Source organism: Ambystoma mexicanum, chromosome 12 (genome assembly GCF_040938575.1).
Source record: "Ambystoma mexicanum isolate Mex_15411 chromosome 12, UKY_AmexF1_1, whole genome shotgun sequence".
NCBI lineage: Eukaryota > Metazoa > Chordata > Amphibia > Caudata > Ambystomatidae > Ambystoma > Ambystoma mexicanum.
The window spans coordinates 795,534,006-795,549,654 of NC_090936.1; the positions used below are offsets into that span (position 1 = coordinate 795,534,006).

General features: G+C 46.6%; 1 protein-coding gene across 12 annotated transcripts in view; it reads left to right on the forward strand.

Moving 5' to 3' along the window:
* Nucleotides 1-15,649, forward strand: part of PTPRQ (protein tyrosine phosphatase receptor type Q) — a 2,012,995-nt gene that overhangs the window by 1,108,845 nt on the left and 888,501 nt on the right. For all 12 annotated transcript variants that reach the window (XM_069629300.1, XM_069629298.1, XM_069629293.1 and 9 more), the window contains 3 exons: nucleotides 8,051-8,332; nucleotides 8,900-9,184; nucleotides 13,832-14,014. In XM_069629300.1, the coding sequence (XP_069485401.1) occupies nucleotides 8,051-8,332; nucleotides 8,900-9,184; nucleotides 13,832-14,014 (750 nt within the window). The remainder of the gene's footprint in view (nucleotides 1-8,050; nucleotides 8,333-8,899; nucleotides 9,185-13,831; nucleotides 14,015-15,649) is intronic.

Sequence of the window (15,649 nt, forward strand, 5' to 3'; positions counted from 1 at the left end):
GTCGGGAGTGTCCCAACCTCTATGGCCTCCTCCCATACAGACAGTAGTATCGGGGCTAGCTCCTCACAGAGCTCCCTATACAATTCGGGCCCTAGTCCGTCAGAGCCGGGTGCCTTACCACTGGCTAGTGATTTAATCGCCTCCTTTATCTCATCTACCGTAAGGGGCTGGTCAAGCAGCAGTCTATTCTCTGCTGACAACGTCGGAAGCGTAATGTTATCTAAGTATTCCTTAATGGCTTGGGGAGTTTTCAGGTCATGATTAGCGTATAGTTCTGTATAGAATTGGGAAAATTCTCCATTTTTTACCCTCCTCACTTGTGGTTACCGTGCTGTCCCCTGCTATTATGCTGGAAATCGGGGTATGGTGTCTCTTGGCCTTTAATAGGTTGGCTAGGGTGCGACCCACCTTGTTGCCCTCGCCATACCGACGTGCTCTAACTGGGGTAGCCACGTACAGTAGTGGCCAGTTTATTAAATTCTTGTAGGTTGCTGTTTATGTCCGCAAGAGTGCTGTCCTCATGCATGGCTGTGTATCGCTGTTCTAGCTCCCCCAACCTTTTCTCTACTTGTGCCAGTTCCCCCCCTGACCACCTTTAACAGCCCCGTGGATTTGGAAATCAGGATCCCCCTCACCCATGCCTTAAATGTCTCTCATAAGGTTGCAGCACTGCTGACTGAGTCTCTGTTGGTCTCAAGGAAGAATTCTATCTCTGTATGTAATTCCTCTGCCACTGCAGGGTCCTTAAGGATGCCGGGGGGCATTCTCCATCTCCTGACGGGTGGCTTCAGGTTCCCAAATGCCATATCCATTATGATAGGGGAGTGGTCTGACAGGGTGCGGGGAAGTATTTCACTATTGCCGATTTGGTTCATAAGGGATGCGGACACCAGGCAGTAATCTATGCGAGATTCGGTGTCGTGCACCGAGGAGTAGAAGGAATACTGTCTTTTGTGGTGGTGTAGTGTTCTCCAGGCATCTACCAGTGACAGTTGTGCTGTGATTTGTTGTAGAGTAACCGCTGTTTTTGTGGGGTTCCTATGTGTGGAGGTGGAGCGGTCTAGGGTGGTATTTAATATGGTATTAAAATCTCCCCCCCCACAATATTTGCCCGCTCCCAGACCAGCCAACCTCATGCATTACATTTGTGTAGAAGTCAGGGTCGTCTACATTCGGACCATACATATTTATTAATACCAGTTCCTCCCCGGCAACGTGTCCCCATACTATCACGTATCGACCCAGAGGGTCTATTTTGCTTTTTCCCAGTTGGAACCCAGCTGAGGGGTGGATCAGGATTAGTACTCCTCTCGCATGAGACGAGTATTCAGTGTAGTATCTTTGCTTACTCCACCCTTTCAAGAGCTCTGTGTTGACCCTCCCGAGCGCATGAGTTTCTTGTAGCATGATTATCTGGGGATGGTGCCGGGTGATATAGGCTCCCACCTTGTTCAATTTGGCTCGATTGTTCAGGCCCCGGTCATTCCATGTGAGAAGTTTTAGTTGAAGCCCTCGGGCCGACGTTACAGGATTAGGCATATCTGTATACCCTTGTTGTGACTCCTGACATGCCAATGCTCAGGAGAGTTCCATGCGCTGCAATGTCACCACGATATTTAACTTGTGGGACTCTTCCAACTGAGTCCCAAACCCTCAACCCCCCCGCCCCATCCTGCATCACTCAACGGAGCTGAGCATCCTGTGATCCTTTGGTCCCCCACCCACATCATCACCCCCAACTTGACGATGCTGCCCTGTAACATTAATTCCCTTAAACTGATGGATCCTTCCTGAGGGTCGCCCGTTGCTTACACATGACACGCCCTCACGGAGGCTCTCGGCTCGATTAATTATAAGTCTTCATTCTGTCCATCCATAGTGTAGTGTGTTCCTTCCTCAGGGTGGTAAGGAGCTGGCTACCCTTATTTCGGAGGAAAGAAAAAAGAGCAAAACAAATTTTCCCCCTTCCTGATTCTTCCCAGTGTTAGGGAGCAGATGGTTTACTTTGGTCAATCAACTGCGTCTGGTATCTCATCTCCGGGTCGTGGTCTGGCATTCTGGTCGACTATCTGGTCTCTAGGAGGTAGCGGAATGGAGGCCTCTATATATGTCATGGCTTCTGTTAGGTTTTCGAAGAAGTGGGCTCTCCCGCCATGTTGGATTCTCATCTTCGCTGGAAAGATGAGGGCATACGGTATATTGCGTATCCGCAGCTGTTTTTTAACCAGTTTGTATGATCGCCTCTGTGCCTGTATGCCAGCGGAGAAATCCGGATGGATATGGATCCTGTTGTGTTAAAAATGTAGTGTGCTTTTCTCCCTAGACAGTCTTAGTATCGAGTCTCTGTCCCTGTAATTGAGGAGACAAGCTATTATGGTGTTAGGGGATGCCCCAGGATTCGGCAACGGCGCCAGCGTGCGGTGGGCCCTCTCCACCAAAAAGTGTTCGGAGAAAGAATCTGCTCCCAGGATACTTCTCAACAGGTTCTCAACTTGCCTTTCCATATCGCCCTTGCCAAAAGTTTCCGCAACCCGTACAATTCGGATATTATTTCTCCGGGATCTTGATTCTAAATCTACGCACTTATGTTGAGTTTTGCGTAGCTCCGTCTGGAGGTGGGCTATGACGCGGCCTTGCTGTATGATCGTGCCTTCGTTAGTGCTTATCCTGTTCTCCGCCTCTGTAATGCGTGTGCTCTCCTTTTCCACTCGAGCCTTCAGAGACCCAATCGTTGCGACAATGTCATCGAGCTTTACATTTACTGCCATGAATCCATTTTGCACCAGTGTCGCCAGGCGGTCCAGGGGGTCTTTTACCTGCTATGGCTGGGAGCTGGCGAAGGAGTCCATCGGGCTGGTCTTTTTCCCTCCTGCGCCTTTCCTTTTGGTGCGTCCCATGTGATGTGGTGCGCGGCCTTAGAGTGGACTGCGTCCTCCCACATATTCTATATTAATGTATAACTGTCCAAGTGAGAGCAAACCTGGCGGGCAGTGTGAGAGCGTTTGGCCGTCTGCACCTCTTCTTCTTTAAGGGTGTTTAAATGTTCCTGCGTGCCTCCTGCGGGGCCAGGATCTTTGCCGTGCAGGTCCCAGGAATGGGTTGTAGTGACTGACCCCACACGACTTTTAGCGGGGTGTCCCCCTGCACCTCTCCAGGATTGATGGGGTTTTTTGCTTTTCCTTTCTTTTTTTTTGCTTTTTTCTCCCCTCTTTTCTCCTCCCTCTTAGGTGTTTTTCCCCCTTTCCTTTTCAGCGGGGCCGCCTTGGACTGTCCTTGTCTGCCCCGGGGTGTTGGTGGTACAATTTTGTCTTGCTTGGCATGTCACACCCGGCACCAGGGGGAGGGGGGATGCGGTCTCCTAAGCCCCCTTTAACAGTCCTCCCATGCCTCATGCGTTGCTTTGTGACAAGGCACTGCATTCCTTTGAGACGCCGGTAGTGGTTCCCGGGATTTATCCCCGGGGCCACCCAGTGTTTACACCCCAAGGATTCCGGCTTGGCTCTTGTGTTGGTTATCGTGGGGGTGGCCTGTCCACCCAGCCTCACTTACTCAATGTGGGGGGTGCGGCACGACCCCCCCTGCGTGTCACCGCGGTCCTTCTCCGTGTTCTCCTCACGGGGAACGGATGGATTGAGCCCTTGGCGGCGGCCGCAGCACTGCGCACAGCACGGCCGCGAGAGCCCCACTGCTAGCCTCGACTTCCCGGCAGGGCCTCCACTCTCCTCTCCAGCTGTGTCCAGCCTCGGGTGATGATGCCCCTCGCCAGCAGCTCATCCGCTGTGTGGGTCGGGGGCGGCAACGCCGCCCTTTGCACTGCGGGCGACGCAGTACGGTAGTAACCGCAGCGCCCCTCCCCCACCGCGGCCCGCTCTGGACAGCTCAGCCCTGGCATACAGTAGCTTCTCTGTGGAGCCAGCGGGCAGCCACACCAGCTCCCCCTGGCCGCCAAAACTCTCCAGCCCAATATTTCGAGTTTCCTCCGACGGAGCTGCTCAGCTTTTGGGGTGCCTGCTCCGGATGTCTTCCGCCACCGCAATCTTCCTTTCTGAAGCGTTTGGAACAGCGCTGAGAGGATTAATGGATGTTAGGATTTATATTGGAGCCGGAGCTCTCTCTTCAGGCGGCCATGTTTGATGTGCGCAACAGCGCCCCCCCTTAAATAAGTGCTTCTTAATGTGTGCAACATACATGTGCCTTGTCAGATGCCTGCACACCATTGTGTGCATTTGTGCAAAGCAGGGATTAGGAGGGGGCATGTCTGTACATTTGTATGCACATTAGGAATTCACAAATGTTATGTATTTTGTATAAAACAAAATCAGGGGTAAGGGGATGTGCAAAGCATAACATAATCCTTTGGACCCTCTAATGCATTTATTTATAGTGGGACAGTAATGGTGTCAACCACTGCTTTCCTGCTTGCATCTTTATTTCTCACACATGGATTGAAATGCTTTTTCCATTTTACAGATTTAACAATGTGGGGGCAATGTGAGGGCTGAAAGAGCCCCCATTGTGAAATGCCTTTTCATACATTAGCACCCTGGGGGGGTGCCAGCCAAGCAGGAACGCGGGCATGAACCGCTGGCGAAAGCCTGCGTTCCATGCCACCTGATGACCGGCTCCACCACTGCCATCTTCCGCCCACCCTCCTTCCCCTTTTTTTCAATTTTTTCATCCTCTAGTTACCTTATTTCGGCTGTGGCACCTTGCTCCTACCCCGTGCCTCCCGCAGGCTGTCATTGAAAGGGAAGAGGGTCTCCGTACAAAGCCCTGCGTCCCCTTTCCATTGCGGCCCTCTTTGTAAAGGATTGTCCTTTGTTCAAAGGGACCTGCGCGGCATCCCATTGAACGAAGGAAAATAATTATTTTTAGCACCCCTGGTTACTGCTTTGGTAGCCCGGGGTGCTAATGGCCTTAAGCCCCCTTTCGGGCCATAAGTATTTTTTTCCAAATTTATGAGCCTGTGTGAGTATTCCGCAGACATTAGCCCACTACTTTCTTTGGCTTGCCAACTTCAATATGCCATATAGAGGGCAAAGACATTTTTTAGAGAGCAGGATCAAAGCGCCCAAGCATAGCAGCCACACTTAAATGATCTGCTTATGTTGCTAATGTTTGCTGTTTTAAGGGCATTGTCTTTTGCAGCTCTCTGGGTGTGCTGACCCTCACTGGGAAAGTCCCTCTGGTACAGCTCAATACTGTGGCATTGTCTATTAATGACCCAGCGAAGCAGCTCTTGACACATATTATTTCTGGATGCAAAACCATTTTGTACAAAAGGCCTCTGCTAGATCGGGATGGTGGATGGGTTGATTCGAGCTTTGGCGGGTTTCGGGTGTCAGGTGGATTTCTTCCCAGATGATGGTGTGGTATGGGTAAGAGGGCGGAGTTTGTTGTTGGTGCAGAGTCGGCTGCAAGCTGCGATAGTGCGTATGGAGGAGTGGTGTGGGAAATGGGGCTTTTCGGTATCTGTGGATAAAAGTGAGTATGGTTTTCTCAAGGAGAAGAGTGCAGCAAGGGTTGCACTTAGTTTTGAAAGGTGAGAGGGTGAAAAGCGTGGAAGAGTTTCGGTACTTGGGGTGATCTTGGATAGGAAGTTAAACTGGAATTTGCAGGTGAATGGTATGGTGGAGAAGTGTAAACGTAGGTTCAATTTGCTGCGGGTGGTGACTGGGAAAGAGTGGGGTGCACAGCAGAAGTGTCTACGAATGTTGTATAAGGGGTTGATTCTGAGTGTGATGGATTTTGGATGCCAGGTGTCAGTGGGTTTCACGGTGAGTCAGAAGTTGCGGTTGGATAGGGTGCAGGCGAGGGCATTGAGGGTATGTTCGGGTGTGATGAGGTCCTCTCCAGTGAATGCGGTTCAGGTGCTTGTGGGGGAGATGCCGTTGGGGTTGAGGAGGGATGCGTTGAATATGAGATGGTGGGTGAAGTGCAGTGCGAAGAGTGTGGCTCATCCGGTGCGTGAATGTTTGAAGTATAATTGGAGGTTTGACTATTATAGGGACCGGTGGAGGAGGAAGCGGGGCACTTTTGGGTTTCACATGTGGGAGAAGGGAGTGCAGTGGGGTGTGGGCGATTTGATGACTGTGATGGGTACGGATTTGGAGAGATGGCCGAGGTGGATGATGGGGTCTCCAAAGGTGTGTTTGGGGTTTGCGAATCTGGTGTCGAAGAAGAGAGGATTGCGGGGCGAGATCAAAGCTTTGGGTCAGGCGTATGTGGCAGGAAAGGAAGGATGCAAGGTGTTCACGGATGGTTCGAAAGATCCTGTGTCTGGGAGAGTGGGCATGGCATATTATCTGGAAAGCACTGGGGAGTATAAAATGGGACCATTGACGAATGATGTGTCGATCTGTACCGCTGAGTTGGTGGCGATTGCATTGGCGATTGATAGGGTGTGCGAGTTGGGGTATGAGAAGGTGGTGGTGTTCTCGGATTCATTGAGTGGGTTGCAGGCGATTGTGGCAGGGGATGGTGATAGGAAGGATGTGATTTTGGATATCAGGAGGAAGATTGATCGGTGTGTGCGTGGGGGAATGGATTTGGAGTTGGCGTGGGTCCCCAGTCACAGTGGCATTTTGGGTAATGAGTTGGTGGATCTGGCGGCGGGTGAGGGTATGAAGAGGGGAGCGGTTGATGTGAGGTTGCCTTTGAGTGTGGACGAGGTGAGGGCTGTGATGGTGAGACGGGTCATGGATGAGTGGCAGGAGAGGTGGGTGATTGGGGTCAAGGGCAGGTGGATGTTTGGTGTTCATGGGAAAGTGTCGGTGAAGGTGGATGCGGGGAGTCTGCAATGGAGGAGGGGGGAGGAGGTGATGCTGAACCGGTTGAGGATAGGGCATGTGGGGCTGAATGACTGTCTGTTTCGAGTGGGGAAGCGTAAGTCGAGGGACTGTGCGGTGTGTGGGGTGCCTGAGACTGTGGGACATTTTTTGCTTAGGTGTGAGAGACATGTTGAAGAGAGAGAATTGATGAGGGTTTGGTTGACTAAGCTGGGTGTGGCTGAGCTGAGTGGGAGGGCTTTGCTGGGAAGTGACTGGGTGAGAGGCAGGAGGAGGAGCAGTGTGATGTTGGATTTTGTGAGGCAGACGGGGCGGTGGGAGGATTTGCGAGTTTGTGTGCTAAGTATTGATTAGTGGGTCTGGTGCACATCATCCTTTAGGATGGGGAAGCGCCTGCATGGGCCCGCCCACGCCTCCGATAATTGAGAAGAAGAAGAAGAAGAAGAAGAAGAAGAAGAGTTCGGGCCACAAGTTGACACGCCCCAATGTCATTTCGTCTCTCAAGTTTAAGCTACCATGGAGGTTTGCTAGATGTTGCCATGGGAGGCTGAGATTACAGGACAGAAAGGGCGAGGGGCTGCTGTACACAAAACAAAGGACACTGAGGTCTTGTAGAATGTGTATGTGGTTTTCTACTCTGGTTACCACCTGCACTGAGTAGGCAGTAATCGGGGAAATCAAATTATTAGCATCCATAAAACATTCTGTCATTGCACTGAAACTCCTTCGAGGTGGATGCTCTCACCCCTTTGGTATGCCAGCACTGATGCTAATAAGTTCCTCTTGGTGACAACCACAGTGCCGCAAAGAGTAATTGAGACATTGAAAAAGGGCCTTTGCATTGAGGAAACTTCAGTCAATCCCAGACGTATAGAGAGATACATAACAGGGCTTGGCCACCGAGTATGTAGAGTTGTAATAGTAAGTAGATCGTTTTGTACCTAATAAGTTCGAGTGGATTGTTCTTTTCTCCAGGGGACAGTGTGCTATAAGAAAATATAACTTAAATCGCTTTCATTGAATTTGCAAATGTCTAATTTTAATATACAAAGCCTAGAAACATTCATGAGTTTATTTTATTGAAGCAAGGGCTGCAGACTATGTGGACACACGTTTGCCTCATAATCGACAACATTATTTTTCAATAGATTGTGGCGTGCTCCATGGAGCCAACATATAATTTGGATGTGGTTCAACAATAAATAGTCAATTTGTCAACCAATGCAGGATCATTTAATCTCCTCCTTTTCATATGTTTTCAGCCCCAGGAAGTCCTCCATATGATCTGTCATACAGAAACATCAACTCAACCCAGCTGGAAGTTTCATGGAAGTCACCCGTCCATGCCAACGGAGTCATTTTGTTCTATACGGTCCGATATTGGAATCGATCACACGTCCTAAATATCACCAGCAACTACTCCTCGGTCGTCTTATCCGATCTCCGCAAGTACTCAAAGTACGAGTTGGATGTGTCCGCCAGCACCATGTACGGCAATGGGAACCAAATCAGTAGTGTTCTCAATATGACCACCCTAGAAGACGGTAAGGGGAAATTGGAAACTTAGAATCAGTAGTATGTTCACTTCTTTTTCTATGTTCTTCACATTTCTTTATTAGCAGCCGCCAGGTCTGAAGTGTCATGGAAATAATTAGCCTGTGAGCTGCATGCCATGGATCGGGCCTCTCCAATTGATTGTTGACCAAATGTTTTCAACATCTGGGCAGATGCGAAGCCTGAAATGAATTTGCCAGAAATACAATATCTAGAATAATTGCTTGAAGTGAACATGCTGCATGAAAATGGCCCTTAGCGGCAAGGGGGTAATTCTAGCCACATAAAACATCTGCATCATTAACCACACTTGGCTTCATAAACTGGCAAACGGAATCAACAGAAACAACAGGGAAACGTGATACCATGTGCGCCATATAAAAATGCTCTTTTTCTCCCCACAGTATTATTTTTGTGGAAGTGTCATAAACCACAGCTTGAAAATATGCAGGAAAATGCGCCAGATGATCCCTGGCCTTTTTTGGTCTCATTTTATAGAAAAAAAGTATATTTTAAAGGATTACTAAAAATGTATCTTTGCCTTTTTATTTCTGCAGTTCCTGATGATCCTCCTCATAACCTGTCCTACAGCAATCTAAGCTCCTCCTCAGTCCGCCTGTTTTACTTTCCACCTTCCTCTCCCAATGGCGTCATTACGTACTACACGGTTTCGTGCGTGGGCGCTGATGGTACTGTTTGGAGCCTGAACAGTAGTTACCTTTTTGTGGTCCTTAGTGGCCTTAACAAATACAGTGACTACAGTCTTACTGTCAGTGCCAGCACATCTGTTGGAAGCGGACCGCAAACAAGTAAACCCCTCTTTGTAAGAACTGATGAAGATGGTAATGTGTTCCTTCATTTTCCTTCTTTGCATGCTATTTCCTCTTATGTTTCACACTTGCTTTTTTTCCGTTTCCGAATGTTTTTGGAGAAAAAAAAAAAACCTACTGCAACGTGTCAGTGGCAAGCATTGTACACTTCATAAACACAGAAGTAAGGTCCTATGTAAAAAAACTAAAACATAAAAAACCTCGCTGCGGCTAGCAGTTTCCATTAACATCATATAAAGAAGGGCTATTGTTCGTCTTGTGAAAGCATACATGACCCAACAGCTAATCGCTCCCATCAGAAAGCGGGGATTGAGTGCACCGAGCAAAATCTGGACACATTTGGCCAATTAAATGCATTCTATGATATGCTGTGTGCCTGAGCCCTCCCTGTGCAGTAAAAGGCCTTGACTGGAGGTATACTTAAAAAAGACTAGGGGCCTCATTACGACCCTGGCGATAGGGAGTTAACAGGGCCGGTAGAGCTGCCGGCCCCGTTAACCCCCTACCGCCTCATTATGATGTTTGCTCGCAGGACCAGGCGTCCTAAGCGGGTCCTGCGAGCAGACCAGGATGCAAACAACGGGCCCGTTTTTGCATCCTCCCCATTCCCATTGAGCCCTATGGGGGCTCGAATGAGAATGGGGATGTACTGGGTCCGGGTTCCCTGAATGGGGACATACCGGTCCTTCCAAGGTCACAATGGCCCGGTATTTCCCCATTCAGGGAGCCCGGACTTGGTACCCGGAATGGGGGTAGCCATGCCGCAAACAGCGGCATGGCTACCTCCAATGTCGTAATGAGGCCCTAGATGTCCAATATTTGGTAAAAAGTGCTATGAATTAGTTTTAATCACATATGGGTATCATGGTCATAAGAGGATCGCACCCCAACGAACCAGTAACCAGCACACATACTCCCTCCATCAACAACAGGCTCCTGTAACTCTGTTAAGCTTGGGGCACACTAGCACGCACAATGGTGAATGCGTCATGTAGCCTGTGGAAACAACCTCCATCTTGTACCTCGGCCTCATTATACGCAGTCATAGTTAATACAGGCTCTCCAGTCAACACCCCAAAGATCAGTGATCACTTTCATTGCAGAATAGATACAGAGTACGAGGGGTAGAGGGGTCTGTCTGTGGGCAAACAGCCTCAAATACACCACTCTGACATATTTCTAAAGCCCAGGACACCCGCTGCAGGTACTTGGTTCTTGTGTGAGTTGCCTGAACGACAGTGCACACATGCCATCTTAAAAAATTATGTAGATTAGGTCACCTTACTACACGCATTTAGCATAACCACATGTCATCGTGTTACTTGCAATGCCATACAGGTAATGTTTAGTGTCTCTGTTGGGAATTCATAGGGTGCCATCAAAATCATTGCAGTGACGGATGTCAGATGTGTTTGGCATGAACATAAGCGACTTTTTTAAACTTCATTTGGGCAACGTTGAAGGTAAGGACTATGGGGCCGATGTACAAAACGGTGCATGTGCAGATCACACGGGGCAAAGTGCACTTTGCTGTCTTCAGCTTTATTATCCCTCATGGATACCCTGACTCACAGCTGCGACGCAGGCGCAGGAGGGGATGACTGACTCTATGAGCGAGGGACCCTCAGCCACGCCCTCCTTGCATATCTAACTAAGTACCAGACACGTCCCCGACAGCTAGCTATGCATAAGGCAGCTGAACCCATCTGAGTGGGGGCGGAGGTCAGTCGCTTTTCATGTGGGTTCAGTGAAGAAAGAAAACAGCTGTAAACAGCACTCACACGCCACGCATGTTTGTTAAAACAACTCAGTGAAACATTTTATTTGTATTTTGTCGATTTTTTTTAATGCTATGTAGAATGGAAGGTACCACCCTTACTCACAATCAATTAAATAAATCCTTGAAGGGAGAGGCCCTACGTTGAAATGTGTGCCCCACTCTTTCACTTCAGGCTACGTCGAGCTGCGAATAAAAGGAGGAGATACAAGGCAGAGGATACACAATATTTACCAGCATATCATGTTCTGTACATCATTTTGGATTGTGAGCCAGATAGATGGTTAGGAGTCTGAATTAACCTAGGTTAGCATTGGAAATTGTTAACGTTAAAGCTTAGATTTTCAAGTGCACTAGTTGGTCACGTCAAAATCTTTATAAGATGGACTGAGTGCATGGATCTGTGAGAGCTGCAACCACCATTAACCCACCTGTAGTTGTGTAAGCAACACTTTCTGCATGGATTCATTGGAATAGTTTGTCTTTTTAATATTAGTGGGATAGGACGCTTTTCACTCGATGGCATAAACCATATGTACGACTGTCAGTTATTTGTTTAGCTTATTTATTAATGTCATTATTTTGTGTAGTGCTAAATGTCACCTTGTGGCCACCCCGAGTGCCTGTCCACCTTGTTGATTGGCTACCACATGGGCCTGATGGATCAATTGGTTATTTCATCTGAAGTTTGAAGCAACAGGATCAGTGTGGCCTATAACTAGGTTCTGTCTGCTGTGGGGTGAAGGGTATGATGTACTTCCTCTGTCAACACAAGGTAGGAGCGCTGGACATAGAACCATTGCCCTTCCAGGCATAAAGGGTAAATGTATGATCTCGCCTATCGTCAACTATTAGCCTCATCCCAGCTAAGATAGGAGAAGGGGGCTGGAATGTGCTTGTGTAGTGCCCACAAGAGAGTAAAGGCAGTCATCTCCTACTCAATCCCCAAGTCTAAAACTAAATACAAACCACGAGGTTCTGTTGACAGTGAAGCTGTGCAGAACTACAGGGACTCTCCAATAATGGTGGGTTTTGATTGGCAGCTAACATGGGAGCAGCATCCTGGACCGAACTGCTTGGAAGTTCTTGAGCTTTTTGGAGGCTGGGGTGCCTCTTGGGAGCTGTATGGATAATCCAGCATGCAGTTACATCCTCCTGTAAAAGAGGCCTTCAGAAAATCTTGATCTCACAGGTGTGGGATGTCAGTTTACAAGTGGGGACAACAGAGGTGGGGTGCCATATTCTGATGAACGTCTGAAAAGCAAAGGCAATGCCACTTTTCAAATGCAGGTTCCACTATTGTTGGGTGAGCGTGTGAACAACGTTTACAAGCCATGGGCTACCCCTTTGTTCAACAATGACAACAATTGTTAAATTATATGTCTCAATGGTGCATTTGGCATCTATATATCATATGTACAACTGACTGATACAATTAATTGATTTCATGTTCAGCGTATTCTTCTGCCAAACACTATATTTTGCCCCCTATCAATTTATAGGGTAAGACCAAAAGACATATACTCTATTTAATCTGTTAAGTTCCCATCTTTTCCCATCTGTTTAATGAGACCCATTTTAAGGGAGCAATTAAAAATGAAACAGACCACAATGTTTGTAAACTGATATGTTTAATACAAAATAACGTTTTCTGTTCCCAATTCCTTGCATTTGTTTCAGGGAACAATTAAGATGAGGCAGATTTTCTTTAGGAAGTTTTTGTCTGCAATTCTGCTCATTGGAAATATTTTATATGTGTGCTAGGTTGTGTATCGTGCATACCTAGCTCTCACGCTGCAGAGTACTGTACTGCAAGGGAATACTCTTGTAGGGTAAAATAATGTGGGTTCAACTAGAAGGATAAAGTATGAGGGATACCCATAGAAGCGATGAGCTAAAGAGGATTACAGGCAGTGGATACCTGATGAACTTGTTGGTGGATCGCTGCAGTTGAATCTGTATTTTTGTGAGTTTCACCAAATCTGACCTGACAAATTGCACTGTTAAGCACTTGGGTCCTCAATAGGATTTCCCGCTTGCTCCCCCCTCCCCCACCCACACCCCTTTTTACTAAGCCACTGTTGCCCAGCTCTAGTTAAACAACTTTACATTTAATTTTCCTGTGCCTCCCTCCAAGAGTCCAAGATTTTCAACAAATGTTTGTTGGCTGTAATCATGAGTGGATATCCTTCAAACAAAGGTGAACTTACTGTTTTGGGGTCCCGCTACATATATAAATAGGTGCTCAGTTGCTATGGTAAAATGTTAAATAGCAATCTAGGAGGGGCGGAGGGCAAGATGGTCCATTGTAAGAAGGCCATTAGGGGTGTGGAAAAGTGATGGATGATCAATATGACAATTACAGAAGGACCCATTGAAAGACTGTTGTTGCGCCCCACTGGGAAGCAAAAGCAATAGGCCCCAGCTTCTGAGAACAGACCCCCCAACTACATTAAGTTTAATCATGCAAAAGAAATTGTCATGGAGTATAAGAAGCAATATGAGCCTGAGTAATTGAGAAGAGGACTACTCAAAGTTAAGAGCTACATGACAAAGGATTCCTCGGGCTGGCCAAAATGTCCTAGTTGACCAAATGGAATGGTCTGGTTCTGATGCATTATTTAATTACATGACCAAGGTCCATACTTGCTTCTATGCATAGTTCTGCCATTTATCATAATTCAGGGAAGAGCATTATAGCCAAAAGCTGGAATTTTAACCGTAATATTAACAGAAAAGTGAAGTATTGTAATTTAGCACCTGTTTAGAAAGATTTAAACTAGACATTACAGAAAATCCTGAAATCACAGAGCCGCTGCTTTTTTGATTTTCAAAAAAGTTAAATCATAACTGAAATATTTACCTCTCTTCCCTTCTTGCAGCTCCTGATAGTGCCCCCGAAAATGTCACCTACAGAAACATCTCATCTACGGAAGTTATAGTATCATTTCTGCCACCCGCTATTCCAAACGGAATTATCACCTGGTACACGATATATCTGCAAAGGGCGAATGGAACTGAGCCCAGAGTCATAAACACTACCCATCTTTCGGAAAATATTAAAGGTGAGTGGCTAATTCAGTGTGTGATATTTTTTTAATTAGAGCCAGCACACAGTCTGCCTTCCTTATTCATTGTCAAACATTGATAATGACTTCCTCACGACTGCTTATGCCTCTGGTGCCGATCCCATGGAAAGACTGTGTTCCAGGTACTGTAGGTGGGATGTGAAAAGAATGAATTGTGGCTGCCACTGCTGCAGTCAGTGTTATTTGAAAACATCACTGAGAAATGGCAGCCATTTTTGGACAGATCTGGAAAACTATGGCTTCTCTCTGAGTTTTCTGGAGTCTATTCATAGATATTTGATATGGCTTGGATGTAGGTCCACGGGCAGTGGAATGTCTTATAGTGGACATTTATTGCATTAGGAACTTCTTGACCATGAGCTACTTGACATAGAAGATGATGGTGAGAGTGGTCCAGTTAATACAAGAAAACTCTGATGTACAGGTGCAAACCATAATCTTATGAAATAGATAGCTGATCTGTGTATTGGTGAGAGGGTGCAGGGGAGAAAGGCAACCCTGGCACTGGGTTGTATATTAGAAAGAGTGAATAAACTGGTGTCCACAGTCTGTAGAACACTTGTGTCCCCTGCACACCAAATAATATTACAATAATGTTAATGGATAATTGTAAATGTCAAATTTATCAAAAGAAGTTCAATCGCACATTGTTTAGTAAAAACACTTTTTTTGGGGGATAATTATAACCTCAATGATGTACAGGTTATTCATATTACAATACATCTTTGTTCATTGTAGAAAATATAGGATAAAGAATTCAAAATTCTAATGTTTTTTCACAGAAAACAAGAAGTGAAAGTGGTAAAATATGTCTGCGCTATGCATTTCGGCACCTGCGTCCCTTCTTCAGAAGTGAACATTCATGCTGTGTATCATTCATAAACCTTCACGGTCATCTATAGACTCAGATAGAAAATAGAGACTAGACTCTTTCAGTGAGGAATACCCCCCCAATTTGTACATGCTAATCTCATCACAAAAGAGAATCTATCATGGCCCATCCCTCGTTCATTCACCTGGTGGTTTAAATCGGGATTTGGTAATCCAAGTGGCTGTCTTCAATTCCTAAGAACTGGTCTCCAACCTTTTAAGTAAATGGGCAAACACTATTGACACTTATGCGCTAGGTCAGTGCTACATAAATTCTTATTCTTGAAAGCAAGAGTGTTCTTACCTCCAACCACGACGGTATAGTGTCAAAATCTACTCTTCTGAAACAATCCTGCGCACACTCGACCTGTTAATAATAATGTTCGCTTTGTGTGGGTCTGTCCAACTGTATATACTCATGAGTGCTCAGAGTCAGAAATGGGTAAGGTATTGTACTTTATCATCATACCTTGGTTTAACAAGTTTACTGTTTCTCCACGATATGGTACACTGTATAGAAGGCGACAGATGCCTCTCAAAGCCTATGGAGATTAAATGAGAGAAACAAAGTCCATATTTAGCTAACAATGCTTCCTGATGTCAAAAGAATGTAATGCTCCTTGGTCGATTTCTTTGTTCTATTGAGGCTTACCTCGAGAAAATATCTCTATTGGTGCTCTTATGTGGCACTGAATGGTTGCATACATGAAAGATCAATATCCGAGATTCATGGCTCCTGAG